The following is a 22,025-nucleotide window of genomic DNA, read 5'->3' on the forward strand; positions in this document are numbered from 1 at the left end:
AGCAGGGTTCAAACTTAACTTTTTTGCTCACTGGCCAACTGGCTAGTGAGCTTTAAAAATCTACTGGCCAGAAAGATTTTTTACTGGCCAAAAATTATGTATAGCTGTTTTGTATATTTTTCATTGTGTTGAACTGTTATAATACACTCATAAGCATTTTTAACACATATCATAGATATTAGCATATTTTTGTGTGGAATAAAGGAGTCAAGTTTGCCTTTTTCCCTAAAAGGTTTATTTTAGGGATGCACATGGTTAACCGTTTAACCATTAACCTATAACAAGAACTTGACCGAATAATACTATCAGTTATTTATATATATTTATTTATTAGCTCCTTATGTCGTCAACTCATGGGGGCGTGTCGACATGTGCAGACTTCCACTGCCTTCAGTCATATTATTTAGTAGCTAAACGTTTCACAGGAGGACTGACACTGTGCACCATGAAGGAAGATCAGACAATAAATGTAGCTACACGGACTAGAGGTGGGAAAAATGATCGATTCTAAGATGCATCGCGATTCGGCCGTGCGCGATTCTGTATCGATTCAGCAACGTGACATAATCGCTTTTTTTTCTCTTTTATTATATTATATTTCTGGCCGCTCTTGGACAGTAAAATTGTGAGGTTTCAACTACTTCCGGTGGCAGAGTTGCAATGACATGCGCACTGTTTTGATTCCAGTCAGTTTCCACTGCCTGCCGATGTCCTGTGTCAGGCTCCAGCTGTCCAAAGCCCGCCACAACATGTACGCAGAGATTATATTGCCGGACGCCAGAGCCACGGCCGGAGCACGGCATATCAATTTATAACAGAGCAGCTCGTGCGGACAGGAAGTCGTGCATAGACACAAAATAAAACATCCGGTTTATTTTCAAAATAAAATACTCCGTCGCCTGGAACAAACTGACCGATCAGAAACTCTTTCAACTTTGTGGACTGTCTGCATGTGAAGACTTACTGGAGTGAAGCTGACCTCATCTGCTTCAGAGAGGGACAAGTTGCAGTGTCGGACTTGGGTCTCTGCTCCGTCTCCGGTCCCGAACGGGCTCCGGACACGGAGCAGAGAGGGGGAGGAGGGGCGGGGGGGTGAAGCGCTACAGCGCAACAGGGACAGAGACCCATGCAGGTCTGACAGCGCAGCGAGTAGAACAGTAGCCTACGTGAGGAAGATGAAGATGAACTAATGAACGATGGGCTTGGTCGCTAATGTGTAAAAATAAACTGAGGGATATAGAAATAAAGGCCGTTGGCCGTAGCGTCACACTGAGCTGTCAGATGCAGCCTGACTCCATACGCCAGATGCCAGGCTGCTGTATGGAGCCAGGCAGGCTCAGGCTGCATATCACATCAAAAGCAGATATCTATGCATTATATGAGATACATGTAAGTCAGACAAATATAGTTTAAATTCAGAGTCTTTTTTTTTTTTTTTTAAGCGTAATGCTGTGGGTACAGGGAGACTGATGGAGTGCGGGAGGGGGGCGGATGGGAGGGGCACCCCAGCACCATAGTTCCAACGTCTCTCTGCTCTACATGAAGTTAAGTATTAGGCTATAAAATTTGAATGCACTAGGCTACAGTGGAAAGACTTGTGTTTTGGTTTTCAGGGATGGACATTTCAAAAATGTTAAGACATAGGCTATATATTAAGAAGAGTGATTTATGTGATTATATCACAGCAGTTTTGAAATGAATAGGAGTCCAAAACAATATGTATCCGACTGCTTGCAGTAAGTGATGAAAAATTTGCCATGTTATGCACAATGTGCAGTAATGAAAAAAAGTGAGAAGAATCGTGATGCATTGCAGAATAAATCGAATCGTTAAGCAGATAATCGGAATCGGATCGAATCGTGAGGCTGGTAGAGATGCACAGCTCTAACACGGACATAGATGTGCATCACCTGTAATAACGGCGCTGCAATAAAAAAAAAAAAAGACGTCGCAGCTCTCCTGCAGCTCCACAGAGGAGCTGTCAGAGGCTGTCTTTACACTGCAGGTCTTGATGCCCAATTCCGATTTGTTGCCTATATCCGATTTTTTTGACGGTCTATTTACATGTTCTATCAGAAGTGACCCAGATCTGATAATCTGCATTTACACCTGCTGTGCCTGCATGAAACGACCCGCTGGAAATAAACTAGTGATTTCAGGAAATTGTCACGTAATAATATAAGAATATTTTTAAACAAAGGTGAGTCTGGTGCTCAGAGTATCCAACACGTCACTTACAAAGTGAACGTTACAAAATAACGTTAGTGAAGTGGCTGCGTGGAGCGGAGCTGCTGTGAGATGAGCAGCTGAGTGACGGTGACAGTTGTGCCACCGTTTGATCCTCCGTCGCTCACGTCGTGAGGACGGGGACAGCCTCACACATTTGTATACAATGTTTGTTTTTCCTCTCTTGATTTCTTATCGGCTCGGTTCAGTTTTTGCCGGTAGGAAAACGTGAATCTCGCGCTCCCTCGCTTGCCCTCGTATCGATCCGCATAGAAATGAATGTTACTGTAGTGGCTATATGAAAACAAGAACTAGTGAGGGGGGAAAAAACAGACGCGCGGACACCACAAAAATTATTTTTTTATTTATTTAAACCTTTATTTTAACTCGTTGGTCACTGAGGTTTCCCTCATTTACAGGGACGACGAGTTTATTAAACACTGTAACGCCTGTGACAGTGATTACAGCTGGCCACAGCTGGCCACGGTAGTCCAGGTCAGCCCCACGTGTCAATCACGGACTACAGAGGTTCAGCGAGACGCGTGAGCACGTGAATTAATATTATCATTGATGACGTATGACACGCATTGCCAGGGAAGATCCGATCTGTCTGTTTAGACTGCAGACGCATTGGCAGAGATCCGATTTGTATCTGATTTATTTCCACATACAACGGGGGCCTGAATCTGATCTGACAATATCCGATTTCATGCGCATTTGTCCCGTTTACACATTCATGTTACAGATCCGATCTGAGCCACTTGAGAGAAAAAAATCGGAATTGGGCCACTTGAACCGTGCAGTGTAAAGACAGCCAGAGGAGCTCTGCTGCTCCTCTCTCTTCAGTCTGGTGTTTGGCTGCACTTTCAATAAGAAAAGTTCCATATGAGTGCGATCAGCAGAGACAGAGCACAATGGATGTGGCATTGATCAGATATCGCAGCGCACATGTTTATTTAATGGCAAAAAAAAAAAAAAAAAATTGGATCGATGTTTTTTTTTTGCCGTTAAATACACATGTGCGCTGCGATATCTGATCAATGCCACATCCATTGTGCTCTGTCTCTGTCTCCCCAGAGAGAGGAATACACACATGCGCCGCGAGCGTTGTAATCGGTCACAAATCATTGCTATACGGCATGTTGTGAGCTTTAAGATCTGCACGACACCGGCTCACAACCCAGGTGTCACAGCCGGGTCGGGAGGAACAGTAACAACAACGAAATAGTTTTTTTTTTTTTACTCGCCAGAGTGGCCAGTCAGCCGGCTTCCTTTACTCGCCAAAGCATCAAAGTTAGTCGCCACTGGCGACCGCTAATTTTGAACCCTGGTTACAAGACAGAAGGAGGAGGACATGTTGTCAATTCTGACCTTTGATCTTTAGCTCCACTCTTCTCTCTCTCAGTAAGTCTCCATCCTTGTTGTAGATTCTACAGGTGTATTCTCCTCTGTCTGTGACCGTGGGGTGTTTCAGCTTCAGACTGTAGTTTCCAGTCCTCATCAGGTCTTCATTCGTCTCTGTTCGGTCTTTGTAAACCTGGTCCTGTTCTACAGAACCGTTCTGATACACATGGACCTTCTTGTTGTCTCTGTCCGTCCACTCCACTCTGACGTCTTCAGGCAGGTCTGCTGTGGTCTTGAAGGACAGCTGGACAGACTCTGCTCCTGACTCCACCTCCACCTTTTGAACTGAGAGAGAACAAACACATGATGATGTCATCAGACAGCAGCAGGTTTTAACCTCCTCAGTGAAGAACCACAAAGCTGTAGAGGAGAGGTCTTCAACAGGGGGTCCGCAGAGGTACTGCTACAACGTTTTGGTTGATTATACTATTTTGTATTTCCACATTTATGCTTAAAATAAAAATGTCAATTTAAATAGCTTGTATGCATGATTATCATGCAATTAACAGACATAGTTGATATAACAAAGTGTGTTTATAAATGACTGAATGAATGGCCACCTTACTCACTGTACCTTTAAAATAATTTAATACATGAATATATGACTACACCAGTATATTATTTGAATAGCTTGGTACTGAATTAAGGCGATACTAGGCCCAGTTTAATATAATAAAAAATTGTATGAATATATTTAGCAGGGGTCCCTGCTCCATCTCTCCAGTAGTTTGGGGGTCCTTAGCCTGAAATCCGTTAAAGACCCCTGCTGTAGAGGAACCTGAACAAGATAACTTCTAGTGTTGGTGAAAATAATTGGGAGCTCACAAAGGTTTTACACTGTCAGTGTCACATATTCAGTGTTAAAGGGATAGTTCAACATTTTGTCAAATTGGCCCATTGCCATAATCCCTTTAGTCATAGCAGTAGGTTCATTACCTTTAATTGTCGGTGCAAGCTGTTTTTAGAACGGCGGAGCAGAGCCGTGAGCTGCTCAGAACTACGCTACGGAGGCTCATTATGGGATTTCTTGGTTTCCCTCATCAAACTCATCAAATACACAATCCAACAACTCCACAACGCTCTGGTGGACAAGTTGTGAGCTGCTCATTCACCACGCTATAAGATAATAACACAACGTTACCACACAGAGTTGTTTTAGAGGGAAATGCAGAGACTGTTGATGAAAAACTGTCCGAGCATCAGCGGTTTTGCATGAATTTCCCTCAAAAACAACATTTTACATCCTGTAGAGAGGGGCCATATGTTCACTGAGGTAGCATTAAAATGAACTCTCTAGTGTTATATTAACTCTATAAGTGTTATATTAAAGCAGAAGTAAGCGATCCGGTGGTTTTGTCTAACTTCCTGTCAGCAGATGGAGTTAACAGTCCCCGCCCTCGTCCCTACGTCACCACATTCACGCGCATCCCTTGGCTGCACACACAGAGAGGACTGCCCCTTTATGCCGTTCTCTCTCCTCATTGGATAAAGGTTGTAGGATACAAGGAAAGTTTTCTCCTCGGCTTACAGCAGAGCAGAGTGACTGACAGACCCGTGTTTCAGACCAAACACTCTATAGAAGTGATTGCTGTCGGAAGATGTAACTATTTAAGACTTATATTAACACAAACATTCACCTTACTTCTGCTTTAACACTGGCGATTTTACTGTGTACGAGTGAGTTGGTACTGAGCAGAGCTGAATAGAACCTGAACCTGACACCAACCTCTATAAACAGCTGATATCTGGACTACAAGACAGAAGGAGGAGGAGGAGGAGATGTTGTCAACTCTCACCTTCGACCCAGAGATGAACTCTTTTCTCTTCCAGTAGGTCTCTGTCCTTCTTGTAGATTCTGCAGTAGTAGACTCCTGTGTCTCTGGTTGTGGGCTCTTTCAGGATCAGACTGTAGTCTCCAGTCTTCATCAGGTCTTCATTCATCTCTGTTCGGCCTCTGTAAACCAGCTCCTGTTCTACAGAACCATTGTCATACACATGGACCTTCCTGTAGAATCTGTCCATCCACTCCACTCTGACGTCTTCAGGCAGGTCAGGTTTGATCTTGACAGGCAGCAGGACAAACTCCTCCCCCCCATCCACCTCATGCACCTCTTTGCCTGAGAGACAACAAAGCACATGATGATGTCATCAGACAGCAGCATCAAAGTCTCTAACAACATCCAGACTATGGTGTAATGTTGAAGCCGTTCCACCAAGAGGGATCAGCTGGCTCCACTATGAGGAATGTACAACAGTAACACTGCTGCTGTTACCACAGTAACGGAGGAGGTCTCTACGATTTCAGCATCACATGAACCCCTGGTACAGGCTGGTCTAATAGCTCACTGGGTAGAGGTGATGCTGCAGAGGTTTCAGTCAGGGTTAACAGACAAACAAATAACCAGACACAAACAGGGTCAGGTATATGCAGTGTTTCCCATACATTCATTGGCGGGCTGCCATGAATGGATTTTTCTGCTTTTGGGTCGACCAACGCAATATCGTTCCGTTCATTCATCTCCGCATAGCGCTCTTTCTCCATTATATACACACAGAGAAGTGATTTTTTCTGGGGGCCCAGCAGCTGCTTCTTTTTCCTGACATGGTGCCTCCTCACTCTAACCCCCAGCTTGCTCACTGGGAGTTTTTCTGATTTTCAGTCGTAACCCATCTTCAGTGTCCCTGTCTTTTCTTTTTAACAAAGAGGTTATTTTTCTCTGCATTATTACTAGTATTTTGTTTTACCCCCCAAAAATATAATGTTTTGTAGTGTTGATGCCTGTCGATGATAACTGACAGATATTTAATTTTTCTTTTTTGATATTTGATATTTTTTAATTTTTTATATTTATTTTTTTCATGTTTAAAGTGTTTCAGCCAACCACAAGAATGCGTGGAATTTCGTTTGTGTAATTTATTGATCGTCCTGACCCAGCACAAGCAGCGTTTCTTGACGCTTATGGACCAGTGCATTACATTAAACGGGCCGACCCCCATAGCAACTGCTGTGTTGGAAGTATACGCGCATGCGCACTCACGTCCTGCTGAGTGAAATCTCCGGTTGTTAGCTGATAAGTTGTTGTTTTTTTCTCAAGCTGTTCTGTATCATTGAAATTGAACAAAATAATATGAAACACAACTGCTTACTCTCCTACTGACTTCAACTGGGACATTTTGCAACAAACGGAAAGACATTAAACGTAGTGGTACAGGTTGGTCGCAGAAGAGACCACCGGGCTCTCTCCGAGGGGAGGGGTAGAGAAGCAGGGCAAGAGCTCCGTCCAGCATGGACCAGAACTAGGGCTGTCCCAAACGATTATTTTTCTCCCAATTAATCTATGGACTATTTTTTCGATTAGTCGATTATCTAACGATTAATTGTTTGACTAATGTAACGATTATTTTTTGGTTGACGATTAGTCATTTACAAAAAAACACTTCTGAACACTTCTCTTATTTAAATTCTTCAGATACTCTTTCTGGTGTGCATTCCTCTTCATAATCTTTTTTTTTTGGAGGGGAAAAACTGTGCCACATCAGTTTGCTTTAACCTGAAAAATAGATAGATGAAGCAGAGTGCACACTGAAATATTAGCACAATGATTTTGAATAGGTACATTTATTTAGTATAGTCATGGAGCAGACCAGTGTTTCCTCTATGTTTTTTAAGATGGGGTGCAGGACATCACCCTCACTTACGATCTGCATGCAAAAAAAAGACAACACGAGGACGTGTTTACATCTATGGATACATAAAGCAGCGGAACCAGTGTTTCCCACAGGTTTGCAAGGAGACTGTGGCGGGTGGTCTGATGTCCGACGAGGGAGGGGGGCGGGGGGTCCGCGTTCGGACTGCATGAGTTTTGCTTTTAACGTGCACCCTTCGCTCTGTGTGTGTGTGAAAGAGAGAGAGAGAGCGTCTATAACAGCGACAGAGCGCTATGCGGAGATAATTTAACGGAACGATATTGCAGCTTCAGGTGCTTGTTCATGGCCGTGGTGCTGCTGTGGTACAGCATGTGTTTTTCTGCTGCACGTGTTACAGTCTATGGTTCACAACCCGACAGTGTGTTGCACGTGTCGACGTATTTACGTCATCAACGTAATCGATTAGGTTGATTAATCGGGACAGCCCTAACCAGAACACAGCACAGACAGTTCAGAAACAGTTCGGAATGAGTTAAAAGTAGCGTGTATTGTATTTTAACTAATACAAGAAAAAGAGATCACATTAGTCCTCAGCTTGCATCATTGCACTGATTGCCTGTTTCTTTTAGGATTGACTTTAAAGTTCTGCTACTCATTTACCAGTCCCTCCAGGAATTCGCGATGTTGCGATCGCAACAATTAACGCAAATTCAGCCAATCCCCGCGAATTTTTGCGATCTTGCAATTTTGTACAATCACCGCAACTTTTCCGCAAATTGGACCAATTGTCGGTGCTTTCCGCGAGTCTGGACGGAGCGCTGGTTGAAAGTGAGTCCACGGAGGAACAGCGTGGCTGGGCTGACGGCAAGAAACTTGATACAACGTGCACAAAGTGATAAGTAAAGGAACACAAGCTGAGTTGAACGTGTTGAGTGTGTGAGTTGTCCTGGTTGACCACCCGAGGCTGTTTCCCCCCCCCCCGCAGCACTCGCCGAGGGGGAATCCAGTGAGTGCGCCACTGCAGGGCCGGAGCGGAGCAGCCGGCGGCCAGGTGCCCCTTCCCCCATCCTGAGGCCCTGGCCCTGGACTTGAGTAGCCACCCTCCCCTTTTTATTCAAAGACTGGACTGTTTTAATAAAACAGTTCTTTTACCACGATTTTTAAACAGACATTTTAATTAAGTAAAACAACTTTCAACTCTATATAATTTTCCTGTGCCTTTCTTAACAAGTGGAAAATTGCTGGTATAACATGACATCACATTAATTTGTGACATTTCAAAATTTTCCTTTGATTTTTAATTATTCAGAACAAAACTGCAACTTTTTTTTGCAACTTTCGCTGTCTCCCGCAATTTAATCACAACAAAAGGGCTTAAAACATCGCAACATGCACCGCAATTTTTTCAAAATGTGGCCGCAAATTCAGGCATTTTAGGCCGCAACAATCACAAAAAAAGCCCGCGAAATCCTGGAGGGACTGATATACAAAGCTTTAAATAACCTAGCACCATTTTATATTAACGACTACCTTTCTTCTTATGCCCCATCAAGAACTACTATTTATTTTACTGTTTCAAACTGTCAAGTATCTGTGCTTCAACATCTTCTTGCACAGAATTTAATAGGGCTTCCCCCAAATAGTCGACCAAGCAAAACACATTTGAAGCCCTGTCTTGTCAAAATTAAGTCAAAATCATGACTGAACTGTAGGCCTATATGAAAGGCTATAGGACTTTTAATTTGAAGGGCCAGATACAGGAAGTCGTGACACTCACTCGCTCGCTGTCAGTTTTTGTTGTTGGTTTTTTTATACGGCACGGCAGGTCTCTTTCTCTCTCTCTCTCTTTTTTTTTGGGGTCAAAAGCGACTTTTTACGATGTTGTTCCAGACATTTCTGGTTTGGAGACTCCAACGTAAAAGCATGTATCTCTGCTGTTTCAACCATCAGCGGGTGCTGCCGTGCCCGGCCCCGTGTCAAAGCATTTGCGGCGGTCAGTCTCACAGTGTCACGGAGCAGAGATATGATAGTCCCCGCTACAGTCAGAGATCTGCACTACTCCACACCGCTGACCCCCCACCCAACCCGTCTTACAGCCTCAGCACCATAGACTGTATCAATCCACCTCATCTAGCTACTGCAGGGCTCTCAAGTCTCACACATTTGGCGTGTGACACACGCATTCCCACCCATTCACACGCTCACATGCCACACATTGTATTTCTCACGCATTTAAATGACCACGGTGACGTCCATCAAGTTGCGCGGCTTTAACAGTGGAACAGATTTGAGGGCGCACTGATCACACGAGAGAGGTGTATGACAACAACACTGTTACCTGTTGTAGCCTACTGGCCTCAGCCTACACTAATCACTGCCTGAAGAGTTTGAAAGCAGCCTCTTAACTTCATGAACGTAGCTCAAACCGACCCGGTGCCTCAGCACGGCGACCAAGCTTTGATAAACACACCGGATCCGCGCTGGTTAACCCGTCGCTACAGGAGCTTAACTCATTGAGTGCCAACCACATAATTTCTCGTTTTTCGTTCCCATGCGTTGAGTGCCAAAAACGAGATTTTTCGTTTTTTGCTTTTTTTTAAATTATGAAAATAGACACTTTAATACACATTATATGTAAATTTGGGGACTCTACGACGAGGAGACTCTCAGCCGACAGTCCGCCCGGTCTTCATCTGGAGCAACACCGTGTCCTCCCCAAAGTCCTCCCGCGGTAAAATCTGATGGTCTCTGGGCCAAAGCAGACCGGCATCACCGACCCGTACCACAGAAGGACCGCGACCACCGGCGGGACCGGTCTTCCCGAGCCGCGGTGGCCGACTGACCCTCACGTTCCGCGGCGAGAAGCTGTGACACGACACGGTGCGTCTGTGTTATTGTTGTTTAGTGGCGCCGCCCCCGATGGTGGTTTTGTGAATAGAACAACAATTGTTGTATATATTTATCTTATACGAGCCCTTTGATCCAGAAATGCGAGTGTCAGAAGAGCGACAGGCACAAACAGAGCACCTTTCATAAAAGACGCTCTATCTCCTTTTCTAGAAAAAAAGGAGGGATTTTGGTGAAACCCAGCCATGTTTAGCTTGACTTTTCTCAGGAATGGAGGCACGTAGAAACAAACGGTTTGTGGCCACTTGAAGCATTAAGTTAAACCTTTCAATTGAGCCACAGTATGTGTTGGTGGCAATAATATAGAATACACTGTGGCTGTACAAAAATCGTCAAAAATGGTCTAAATTGCCGGTACACTTGACTAAAACTTTGGAAAGGAGCGCGGCACTCAATGAGTTAATTAAAAAAAAAAAATTTTTTAAAGCGCTCGTTGGAGCGGAGATCAGCGGAGATTCCTCTGCTGCACAGACCTGTCACCTGTCACAGTCACAGGTGCATCTCATCTCATCTCATATCTCATATTATAGACTTCAACCTCAGAGCTGTCTGTCCCTCTCTGTGAGTTTTATTAATGTTTACATCAGGCTGAGTTGAACAAATCAGTTTAGCTACTGTGATTTAAGTAGCCTGGTTAAATACAGTAATCATAATAGTGTAGTGGCAGGAAAGACCATCAAATATTGTGTTGGTCAAGAACAAGTTCAACTTAAAGTAAAGAGGGAAAATGTTTAGGGTGTTTTTACTGTTCCTAAATGTAAAAATGGGTCACATACCCTCAACATTATTTAAAGGTTAAATAACGTGTTACTTAAACATTTTTCATTGTGCTGTGTTCTAAAAATAAACTAACAAATACTAGTGTAGAGTCCTGTTTAAGTGCCTAAAATAAGTGATTTGAGGGCATCCTCCAAAGAAATTTTGTGCGCGCTGCGCCATAGCACATTCGCATTCACTGTGCCCCCTCCAATTTTTGGGCTGCATGACGCCCGTGGTTAACTTATTCCAGTCATAAATCATAAAGATGTTTGTTTAAATGAATTTATGCGTCATTTAGACATCCATCCCCACTTCAACCAAATCCCCGCTGGCGCTGGCAAAATCTCACTCTGAACTCACTTCAAAACTTGAGAGCCCTGCTACTGTGTTTATTGGTGATAAACGAGCATACTGCCTGTAATAACTGTAAAACCCGACCGGCTTGTTGAATCTCTGACCCAACACGGCTGGACTCACGAGCATTATCAAACCCGACCGCGGGCAAAAAAAAAAAAGTGTGTGTGTGTGACCCCCGTCAGTTCCGCCAAGAACCGACACGGTTCGCTGAGGGAAAAGTTGTATATTCGGTTCTTACGGTAACAAAAAAAAGCAAGTATCGATTTATTTTTTTCGTGTTGGTATCAAATTGGTACCGGTAGTATCGGTTCTTGTGACAACCCTAACCAGGACCGTACCGGCTTACTTTCACCCCTGACGATAGGACGGTAGAGCACAAATCTCTACCGTGGGCCAGATTTATTCTTTTCTACCGTCTACCGCATATACTGTGCAGCCCTAAAACAACCAGGGACAAACAAACAATCAGACTCAAACAAACAGAGACAAACAACTCTGACCTTCGACCCAGAGCTTCACTCTTCTCTCTCTCACTAAGTCTCCATTCTTGTTGTAGACTTTGCAGTAGTATCTTCCTCTGTCTCCAACTCTGGGCTCTCTCAGCTTCAGACTGAAGTCTCCAGTCTTTAGGTCGTTCTTCATCTCTGTTCGGCCAGTGTAAACCTGCTCCTGTTGTTCAGGCTGGTCAGAACCGTTCTGATACACATGGACATTCCTGTTGTTTTCGTCGCACCACTCCACTCTGACGTCTTCAGGCAGGTCAGTTCTGATACAACGCATCCTCATCCTCACCCACCACTTGTCAGTCCACCTGAGGGACAGCTGGACAGACTCCTCCCCCTCCTCCACCTTCACCTTTTGGACTGAGAGACAACAAAGCACATGATGAGAAGCAGCAGTGTCAAACGTGAGATACACACACACGTGCACACTCTCTCTCTCTCACCTCTTCCTCCGTCCGTCTTCATAAACCAAATTAACCCTACAGCAGCTACAACAGCTCCAGCCAGGAAAAAACCCAGGACAGCTCCAACAATCACCCAGGAAGGAGTAGGACGTTCTGTAGTCGACACAAACAACATGACATGGAATTATTACAATCTACAGTGGATCCAGATGACCCAATACTGAAAGAGATATTACGTGTTTATCAGAGTGAGTCAAGAGTACTATATGAGACTACCCTTGTGGGTAGCCTCATCCCTACCGGGCATCCAACACAACCCGGAAATGCAGTACCAGCATCAACACTGGAACTGCATTAGGTTACCTTGGTGGGTACCTCCAGTGATGGGGCTACCCTTGTGGGTAGCTCCATCCCTGTGGAGCTCGACTTTGGTCCTCTCTTCTCCTCCGCAACTTAATTGCACTGATCATAAGCACTTTGTCGACATCCTATGCACTTGAACACTCAGCACTTTATGTAAAACTTTTGTATTTGATTAATTTTTATTGCACTCTAACACTTTATTCCTTTAACCACCTCTTAGCGCATTTCAGGTAGGCTTTTAAAACCGTCATGTTGTTATGTACTATGTAGGCTCACCAATTGCCATGTCTGTCGTAACCGTTTGTTTGTCAATTCGTAATTATTATGTTTGATGTTTGTCGCTACAGGACTACAGATGGAAATTAGCGGCTCCGCTAAATCTGGTGCAGCCATCTTTTTATTGTTTCAATAACTAATGTCACTGCACACTGTCCTTTTTAAATAAATAAATGAATGAAATGAAAAATATCTAGGGGGCTGTGCGTGGCGCAGTGGTTAAGACGGCCGCCCCATGTAGAGTCTACAGTCCTCAACGCAGGCGGCTCCAGTTCGAATCCCGCGTCGGGCAGCCATATCCTGCATGTCATTCCCCCTCTCTCTGCCTCCCCCTTTCCTGTCCATCTCTACTGATCTATCAAATAAAGGCATAAAAGCCAAAAAAATATACTTAAAAAAAAAAAAAAAGTACTATATCTAGACTGTATAAGGGCTAAGGAAGGTACCTACGGCTCTGACCTCTGACCTGTACCTACGGCTCTGACCTGTGACCTTCAGGTGAACTTCCTGACGACTCTTTTCTCTCCCCTTCTCTCTGTAGATGCAGGTGTAGGTGTCACTGTCTCTGGTTGTGGGGTTCCTCAGGGTCAGACTGAGGTCTCCAGTCGTCAGAGAGTCGGTTCTCATTGATGTTCTGTTGACGTAGTCCTGGTTCTGGTCTGTGAGTTTGTCTCCTCTCTGAACACGTAGATGAACAATCTGGTCCAAGAAGCGTTCAAGGCTCCACAACACATTGTTGTCTTGAGGATCAGAGACAGTGACCTGACAGGGCAGCAGCACAGACTCCTCCCCTTCAAACACCTCCACCTCTACACCCAATGCATGCTGGGAAACTGTAAGGACACAAAGAGACAGACAGAGACACAATGAGTGTTGATCCAGATGTCCAGATGTGGACTAGAGCTGACAGAGGTGGACTCCTCCCCTCCATCACTGATAACACTTCTCATGACAACTGACAATTCATGAAGAAAACTAAGGTACATCGGTTGAAACTCAGTCCTTGTAGTCATTGTAGATAACATTATGCAGATATGTATTGCTTTTTTTTATGGACATGATGGGCCAGGGGGTTGTATGTTGCCCATGTGTGCCTGCCCTTTACCTCATAGAATAATAATAATATAGTAATCTACTGAAGGAGATGCACTCCTCTCTATGTGAACAGGTTCTGTTAATGTTTTACTACAACTTTTATTGCTGTGGTTCTTAGTTTTTCTGAATTGCTGAAACAATACACGACTACTTCAGTGTCTAAACTCATTTACTCACTGGAATAATGCGGTTGTGACCGCAGACCACAATCGCTAGTGGGGACCACATGATCATAAAGGTGCAGGTTCAATTCAAGACTGTTTTTTTAAACGCTCTGAGGTTGGTGCACGCGCCGGCACGTTTACACGACGGTCTCCATATGTTTTTGTTTATAATTTGGTCATTTTACACTGTAGAAAAGCGGTTCAACTCTTGTGACTGAGAGAGACAGGCTGTCCTCTTTCAAATACACCCGCCCCTCAACAGCCAGAGTTAGCAGTCATGCAGTCAACTTCTGCCAACCAACTGACACTCTGGGATCACTAAGGTTCTTCCTATCACAATACAATATACATACAACATCTATGTCACTATGTTATGATGGGATGTAAAGCCCTTTGAGACAAACTGGTGGTAAAAACTGGCTATACAAATAAAATTGCCTTGCCTTGCCAATCACTGACAATTGACCCTTCACGTAAGCCCCGCCCCCTTGGTTACTGTTGCTACGGCGGGCAAGCTTTCACTCCCAGCCATGCTCCTGGCAGTATTTGGTATTGATTTCAAAGGAAATATCAGCAGATAAACTGTTCTGAGATAATAGAGAGAAGAAGTCACAAAGATCATTCAGAGTTTTCTAGGGCTGCCCCCGACCAAAGATTTTGTTGGTCGACCAGTGGTCGTCACTTATGGCGATTAGTCGACTAATCGACCCCCCACCTTGAGGGGAAAAAAATAAATAAAAATAAATTTAAAAAAAAAAAAAAAATTTTTTTTTTTTGACCGCGGTCAGGTTGAGAATTAATTAATTAATGCTCGTGACTCCGGCCGTGTTGGGTCCGAGATTCAACAACAAGCCGGTCGGGTTTCACCGTTATTACCGGCAGAATGCCCGTTTATCACCAATAAACACAGTAGATGAGGAGGGTAAAAAGTTACTGAGTTCAGGCTGTGTGACGGGGGTGCGGGGGTGGAGGTCCGCGGCGTGGAGCGGTGCGGGCATAGACATAATATGGGTGCGGATCTCTGACTGCAGCGGGGACCATCATGGATCCGCTCCGTGACACTGACCGCCGGTGAGCGCTGTGGGACAGGACCGGGGCTCAGACAGCACCGCTAATGGTGACAGCGGTGATACGAGAGAGAGAGACTGCCGTGCCCATAGACTGTAAAAAGAATGGACGTAGCGTCCGTGACGTCACCCATTGGTTTGGGGGAGTCTGTTTTGTGCCGCTACTACGGGGGTTTGAGCCGCGCCATGTTGGATTCTATTTGCCATATTTGGAGCGGTGCGGCCGTTGGCCGGCCGAGAGCCCGCCCACTGGCCTCGTAGCAGCGGTCGCCGGACCTGTCACTCAACGGTTCTGCGCCCTAATTGGCCAGAACTTTAAACCTAATAACAGTAAAACGGTAGAGTTTAAAAAAAATTCACCCCCCTCAGAGTGTGTGCGGGAGTAGAAACTATCGGTTGAGACCAAATAAATGAAATGTACCAGGCTGTAAATATGTTTTTTTAAGCTGTAAAATCGGCTATTTTAACATTGGGCTCGATTGGAGTTGCTCCCTTCTGGAGCCAGCCCCCAGCGACAGCCGAGGGGATTGCAGCTTTTTGAACGCGGAAGTGAGCTTCACTTCTCAGACCGACAACTGCCCCCTTGGCCGTGCCTTGTAAAAAAAAAAAAAAAAAAGTGTCACGTCACGACTTCCTGTATCTGGCCCTTCAAAATAAAAGTCCCATAACCTTTCATATACAGTTCAGTCATTGACGTTGGCTTAATTTTGACAAGACACGGCTCCAAATGTTTGTTTTTTTTTCCTGCGACCAATCGACCAATGAAATTTTGGTCGGCTAATGATTTTTTGGTCGACCAGTGCTTGGTCGACTATTTGGGGGCAGCCCTAGAGTTTTCAGTGACGTGACTCGCGCAGGAGGATAAAACATCTGTTCAACGACACGACTGGACAATGTACAGAGCAGCAGTAAGGGCTGGTCATTTTACCGTCTATCAACCCACCAAGACTTAGGTCATCTCACTGGTCATGAAATGTTGTCAAACTGCAAGTTTTTGGGCGATTGTGAACCACAGACAGCTTTCGCAGCTGTTTTCTTTTCTCCCACCGCTGTATCAGTCAGTGAAAGCAGTCCCTGCCTGGAGGATCCCTCGCCTAAAAGCCCAGGTAAAAGCCCTAAAAGCCCTAAAAGCCCAGGTAAAAGCCCTAAAAGCCCAGGTAAAAGCCCTAACAGCCCAGGTAAAAGCCCTAAAAGTACAGCTGTCATTTCGGAGGTGAACATATGGTTATCCCCATATTTACACTTGCTCAAGTCGGAAAAAAAGTCTGCTCGTATCTGAACATCTCTATATTGCTGCTGCCGCCGCCGCCGTAGTAGCAGCAGCAACAACAACATCCTTCTCTACAAACAAATGTTTTTCGTCCTAGTCTCAAAATGTGTCCACAAAAGCAAACGTAATGACTCACTGCGGAAAGCTTGCCAGGCCTATAGTTACGGTTGCTAACGTAGGATTGGACAATAGCCGTTTGTGGGAGGAGTTGGCGAAGGGTCAATTGTAAGCAGGCGCAGCCTTTACGGGTAATGACGTCATGACGTAGGGAGATCCTTTGGTCCTCTGTCGTAATCCACCTTTTTCCGAACGTCAAAAACGTAGCCTGTTTTGCCGGTTTTGGAATGTTATGTTTACGTTTCCATGGTTTCAGTAGCCGCGGTAAATGCATGGATTTTTTTTTCCCCCCCAATGAAAATCTGTAAAACACATGGATCATCACAGCAGCTTTTAACAGTGGATATCACACAAATTGACATCTGTGTTAAAAGTCAGCGTTAATAGATCCATGCGTTTAACGCAACTATGACAACGCCTGAAAACCATGGAAACGTAAACGTAAAATTCCACCAAACCGGTGTTGTGGCCCAACTGGTTTTTAATTTAACTTACCGTACTGAACAGCTGCAGCTGTTTTGCGCTCCCTCAGCAGATTCGTCACAAATTCACAAACATACACAGCATATTACCAGCGAGTTTCAAGCCGCAGTTCACATCTACTGCAGCGAATATGCTGCTGTGAGTGAGCACTAACAGTTACGTACCAGCCACATAAAAAAAAAATAAAGTGGAGAAAAAATAATCTTCACATATTAGCGTGGAGCGGGACTCAATCCCGCATCAGCAAAAACAGTAACACCTCTAATCACCTGTCTACCTCTGTGAGCCACTCAAGCTCACAGGTGACTGCGGTTCCCCTGCATATTTGTCAATTACGTCACTACAGGTAACGTTTTGACTCGAGCTGACCTAAAACAACTGAAATACACGGACATATGCCTCGGTGTTTATTGTTCTTTTTCCTCCAGTCTAATGAACTAGGGCCCGAACGGTATGGATTTTTTGGGGCCGATGCCGATTACGATTATTAGGGGGAAAAAAACCCGATAACCGATTAATCGGCCGATTATTATTATTTTTTTATTAAGTTTTAAAATTGTATTACTATAATAATATATCTATATATATTATATAATATATAAATTAGGGCTGCCTGGTCGACCAAAAAATCATTAGCCGACTAAAATTTCATTGGTCGATTGGTTGCATGAAAAAAAAAAAACATTTGAAGCCCTGTCTTGTCAAAATGAAGTCAAAATCAATATGGGCTTTTATTTTGAAGGGCCAAATACAGGAAGTCATGACACGTGATACTTTTTTGTTGTTGTTTTTTTTACACGGCACGGCGTCTCTCTCTCTCTCTCTTTTCAATCAAAAGCGATCAGCGGTTGCTGCCGTGCCCGGCACCGTGTCAAAGCGCTCACCGGCGGTCAGTCTCACAGCAGTGTCACGGAGCAGAGACATGATAGTCCCCGCTGCAGTCAGAGTCCCGCAATGCTCCACACCGCGGACCCCCCCACCCGTCACAGAGCCTCAGCTCAGTCACTCACCCTCATCTACTGTGTTTATTGGTGATAAATGAGCATACTGCCGTGCCGGTATATAACGGTAAAACCCGACCCCGACCGGCTTGTTGAATCTCGGACCCAACACGGCCGGAGACGAGCATTAATTAATTAATTCACAACCCGACCGCGGTTAAAAAAAAAAAAAAAAAAAAAGGGAAACAGAAAGCCAGTGGCAACACTGGTTTTGAGACAGATCAGTCACTCTGCTGTGTGCTGTGACTGAGGTGGTAGTGGATGGAGTTTGTCATGAGGTCGGCGCCGGTGCGGGGGAATCTTTTCAAAGTAAAACCAAGTTTTATTCCCTGCATTTTATTCCTGAAAATATCGGCGACAATCGGCGAGTTTTGGCCGATTACCGATTAGTTTCAAACGGGCTATAATCGGCCGATTTAATCGGCTCGCCGATAAATCGGTCGGGCCCTATAATGAACATATTCAGCGCTACACTCCACTCCGCACAACACACACTATGACAAAGCCTGTCGTGTTGAGAAAGTGATGAACTAACTCGGAAATACTGTCAAAATACGCTAAACAATATGTAAACAAAAGCGAAACACTTGAGCCACTGCGTGTAGCTACATGGGTGAAAAGTACTACTTGCATTTAATCACATTACTGTATTGCGAATGTTTTGTGTACTTACATTTCTTTACACTTCTCTACAGATCTTATAAAACGCACAACGTATTTATTGGCGTGCATTAGAAGAAATGTTCACTTGAAGTCGCCGTGGTTTGCGGAAGAGGCGATGTTACCTCTGAGTCTACCTGTTTCTGCCTGTGACTATGATGCGTTCAAGGGAACAGGGCAGCGTCGGACGTGAGTCGATTGTTTGAAATTTAGATTTCGTGTGCTGACATATTTTATCATTGCCCTTTGTAAAGGTATACATTTTCATTAAAACTAGTTTGACATTCACAGAAAAAACTGACATATCTATGACAGAAAATCATTCTGGACTAATGTTCAAATAGAGATTGATAATTTTCTTGCCATTTAGATCACCATGGACCCAAAACTGTTTAGTTTGTCAGTTTTTTCTGTGAATGTCAAAGTAGTTTTAATTAAAATGTATACCTTTACAAAGGGCAATGATAAAATATGTCGGCAAACGAAATCTAAAGCATCAGACCATTCTATAAATACATTTCAAACAATCGACTCACGTCCGACGCTGCCCTGTTCCCTTGAACGCATCATAGTCACAGGCAGAAACAGGTAGACTCAGAGGTAACATCGCCTCTTCCGCGAACCACGGCGACTTCAAGTGAACATTTCTTAATGCACGCCAATAAACACGTTGTGCGTTTTATAAGATCTGTAGAGAAGTGTAAAGAAATGTAAGTACACAAAACATTCGCAATACAGTGATGTGAGTAAATGCAAGTCGTACGTTTTTCACCCATGTAGCTACACGCAGTGGCTCAAGTGTTTCGCTTTTGTTTGCATATTGTTTAGCGTATTTTGACAGTATTTCCGAGTTAGTTCATCACTTTCTCAACACGACAGGCTTTGTCATAGTGTGTAGTGTTGTGCGGAGTGGAGTGTAGCGCTGAATATGTTCATTAGACTGGAGGAAAAAGAACAATAAACACCGAGGCATATGTCCGTGTATTTCAGGCAAACCGATGGTAACCAGTTGTTAGGTCAGCTCGAGTCAAAACGTTACCTGTGCTGACGTAATTGACAAATATGCAGGGGAACCGCAGTCACCTGTGAGCTTGAGTGGCTCACAGAGGTAGACAGTTGGTGAGAGGTGTAACTGTTTTTGCTGATGCGGGATCGAGTCCCGCTCCACGCTAATATGTGAAATGATTATTTTTTCTCCACTTTATTTTTTTTTCATGTGGCTGGTAACTGTCAGTGCTCACTCACAGCAGCATATTCGCTGCAGTAGATGTGAACTGCGGCTTGAAACTCGCGGGTAATATGCTGTGTATGTTTGTGAATTTGTGACGAATCTGCTGAGGGAGCGCAAAACAGCTGCAGCTGTTCAGTACGGTAACCAGTTAAATTAAAAACCAGTTGGGCCACAACACCGGCAAACCGGAAGCCAGTTTTGACCATTGATGACGTTCGGAAACTTGTGGATAGCAGTGTGAAAGCGAACTTTACTGGACTAAATGGAAACAATGTAACAACAACAACAACAACAGCAAAAGTCCGGACTATTAGGTGTGAAAGCGCCCTTATTATTATTGAAATGGTTGTGCGTAGTGAACACACACACACACACACAGTTTGAACAAAGTTAAACCACTTTATCTAACGCCGGTACCCGCCCAAACGTGGCGCCCACAGCCACAGCCACAGCTTCCGTGTGTGTGTGTGTGTGTGTGTGTGTGTGTGTGTGTGTGTTCTTACCGTACAACAGTGTCACTAACGCCACTAACAGCTTCATGTTGTCCGAACACACCGAGCTCGCTCCTCTCCGCTCCAGCCGCTCCGTCTCCGCCCTTTGACTGTGGTGTTTAGTTTCGATTTATACAGGAAGTCATGGGGACGCTCCTTCACAATAAGAGCGTCTTACATAAAGTATGTCAAAGGTACAGCTGCCAACTCTCATAGCCTCGAGTCACCAGGCTCTTCATACAGAGAGGAGAAGAGCCTGCTATCTGTTCACTCTGAATTTTGTCTGGATTCTGGTTCAGGTCTGGATAGAGCGGATCTGGAAATCAAAATTCACCAAAGTAAAAGGGTTCACCAAAATAAAACTTATAAAATAGACAATAACTTGTAATACAGTGTTGATTCCTGAACTCGCATGTTTGTTTGATGAAATACGCAGGACAAAATTTTCCAATTTTAGTCTATTTATTACAACTAGTATAAAAATAAGCAAACAAGAATAAAAGGATCGTTTTACAGAGCTACAGGCCAAAATTAGTTTCCCTGACAGCAACACGCATGCTGTGTCAGTTCACAAAGTCTGACAACCTCTCTTTCCCTGATCCGATCTTTTATATTTTACACAAATTAAGCTTATCAAATGTAGGTTGAGTCTTTTTTGATCGGTCCATGATGCTGTCATCCTCCTCGTGTTATCTGACTCCACGGTTGCCTCCGTATCAGCTTTGGTCATTCTACAAACGTCACAGAGAAAAAAGAGACAACATCCTGTTCTGCTTCCCTCGCCACTTTTTCTGCAGCAACCTTAAATGAGTTTTCTTCATAAGAAGTTGTTTATTTCAACAGATATGCTCAAACCTGCTCTTCTCTCTTTCTATCTCTGCACACTGCGTTACAGCACTCAGCACTAAAACATCACATCACACTGTGTGATGTGATGTTTTAGTGAATGAATAGAAGTAGTAATCATGTGTGATTCACAGTAGTAATCATGTGTGATTCACACATGATTACTACTTCTATTCATTCTTTTAATCACCCAAGAAATTAATTATCTAATTATTACATTGTTCCTACAACAAGTTACATAGTTACAGTTACATACAATAAAAGAAAAAGGTTAACTTAAAGGAGCATTATCGCAAATCCAGTGTGTCCACATGATGAGGACATGAAGACGAGCTGCAGAGACACTGATCATCAGAACTCATGCACAGTGGTGATGTCAGCAGTGACATCATCATACTCTTCATCCAATCCCTGAGCTCCTCCAACAGACTGTTTCATCTCCATGGAGACGGCTGCTTTGTCCCCTGTGTCCCTGCTGCAGTAGATGGACAGCATCAGACCAGTGGAGACGATGAACGGACAGAAGACCAGGAGGTGGACGAAGAGTCTGACCAGAGAGAGAGGAGGAGGAGGAGAAGGAGAAGGAGGACATGAGGGAGGAGGAGGAGATGAAGGAGGTGGAGATGTAGGAGGAGGAGGAGGATCTGTGGAGACAGGAGCAGAACCTGGTTCAGTGCAGTGATCAGTTTCTCATATCGTTAAAGTGTCATAGAAACAGGAAGTGATGTCAGCGTCCTGACCTCTGACCCTCAG

General features: G+C 44.2%; 1 protein-coding gene across 1 annotated transcript in view; it reads right to left on the reverse strand.

The window, feature by feature from the left end:
* Nucleotides 1-3,586: 3,586 nt before the first annotated feature.
* LOC311001443 (butyrophilin-like protein 2) overlaps nucleotides 3,587-22,025 on the reverse strand; it is a gene marked incomplete at its 3' end in the record, with an annotated part of 36,150 nt that continues 17,711 nt past the window's right edge. The window contains exons 2-4 of the mRNA XM_083992529.1: nucleotides 11,802-11,964; nucleotides 5,427-5,747; nucleotides 3,587-3,915 (exon numbers count right to left, since the gene is read on the reverse strand). Of these exons, the coding sequence (XP_083848655.1) occupies nucleotides 3,587-3,915; nucleotides 5,427-5,747; nucleotides 11,802-11,943 (792 nt within the window). The 5' untranslated portion in view covers nucleotides 11,944-11,964. The remainder of the gene's footprint in view (nucleotides 3,916-5,426; nucleotides 5,748-11,801; nucleotides 11,965-22,025) is intronic.

Source organism: Trachurus trachurus, assembly GCF_905171665.1.
Source record: "Trachurus trachurus genome assembly, chromosome: 18".
Lineage (NCBI taxonomy): Eukaryota > Metazoa > Chordata > Actinopteri > Carangiformes > Carangidae > Trachurus > Trachurus trachurus.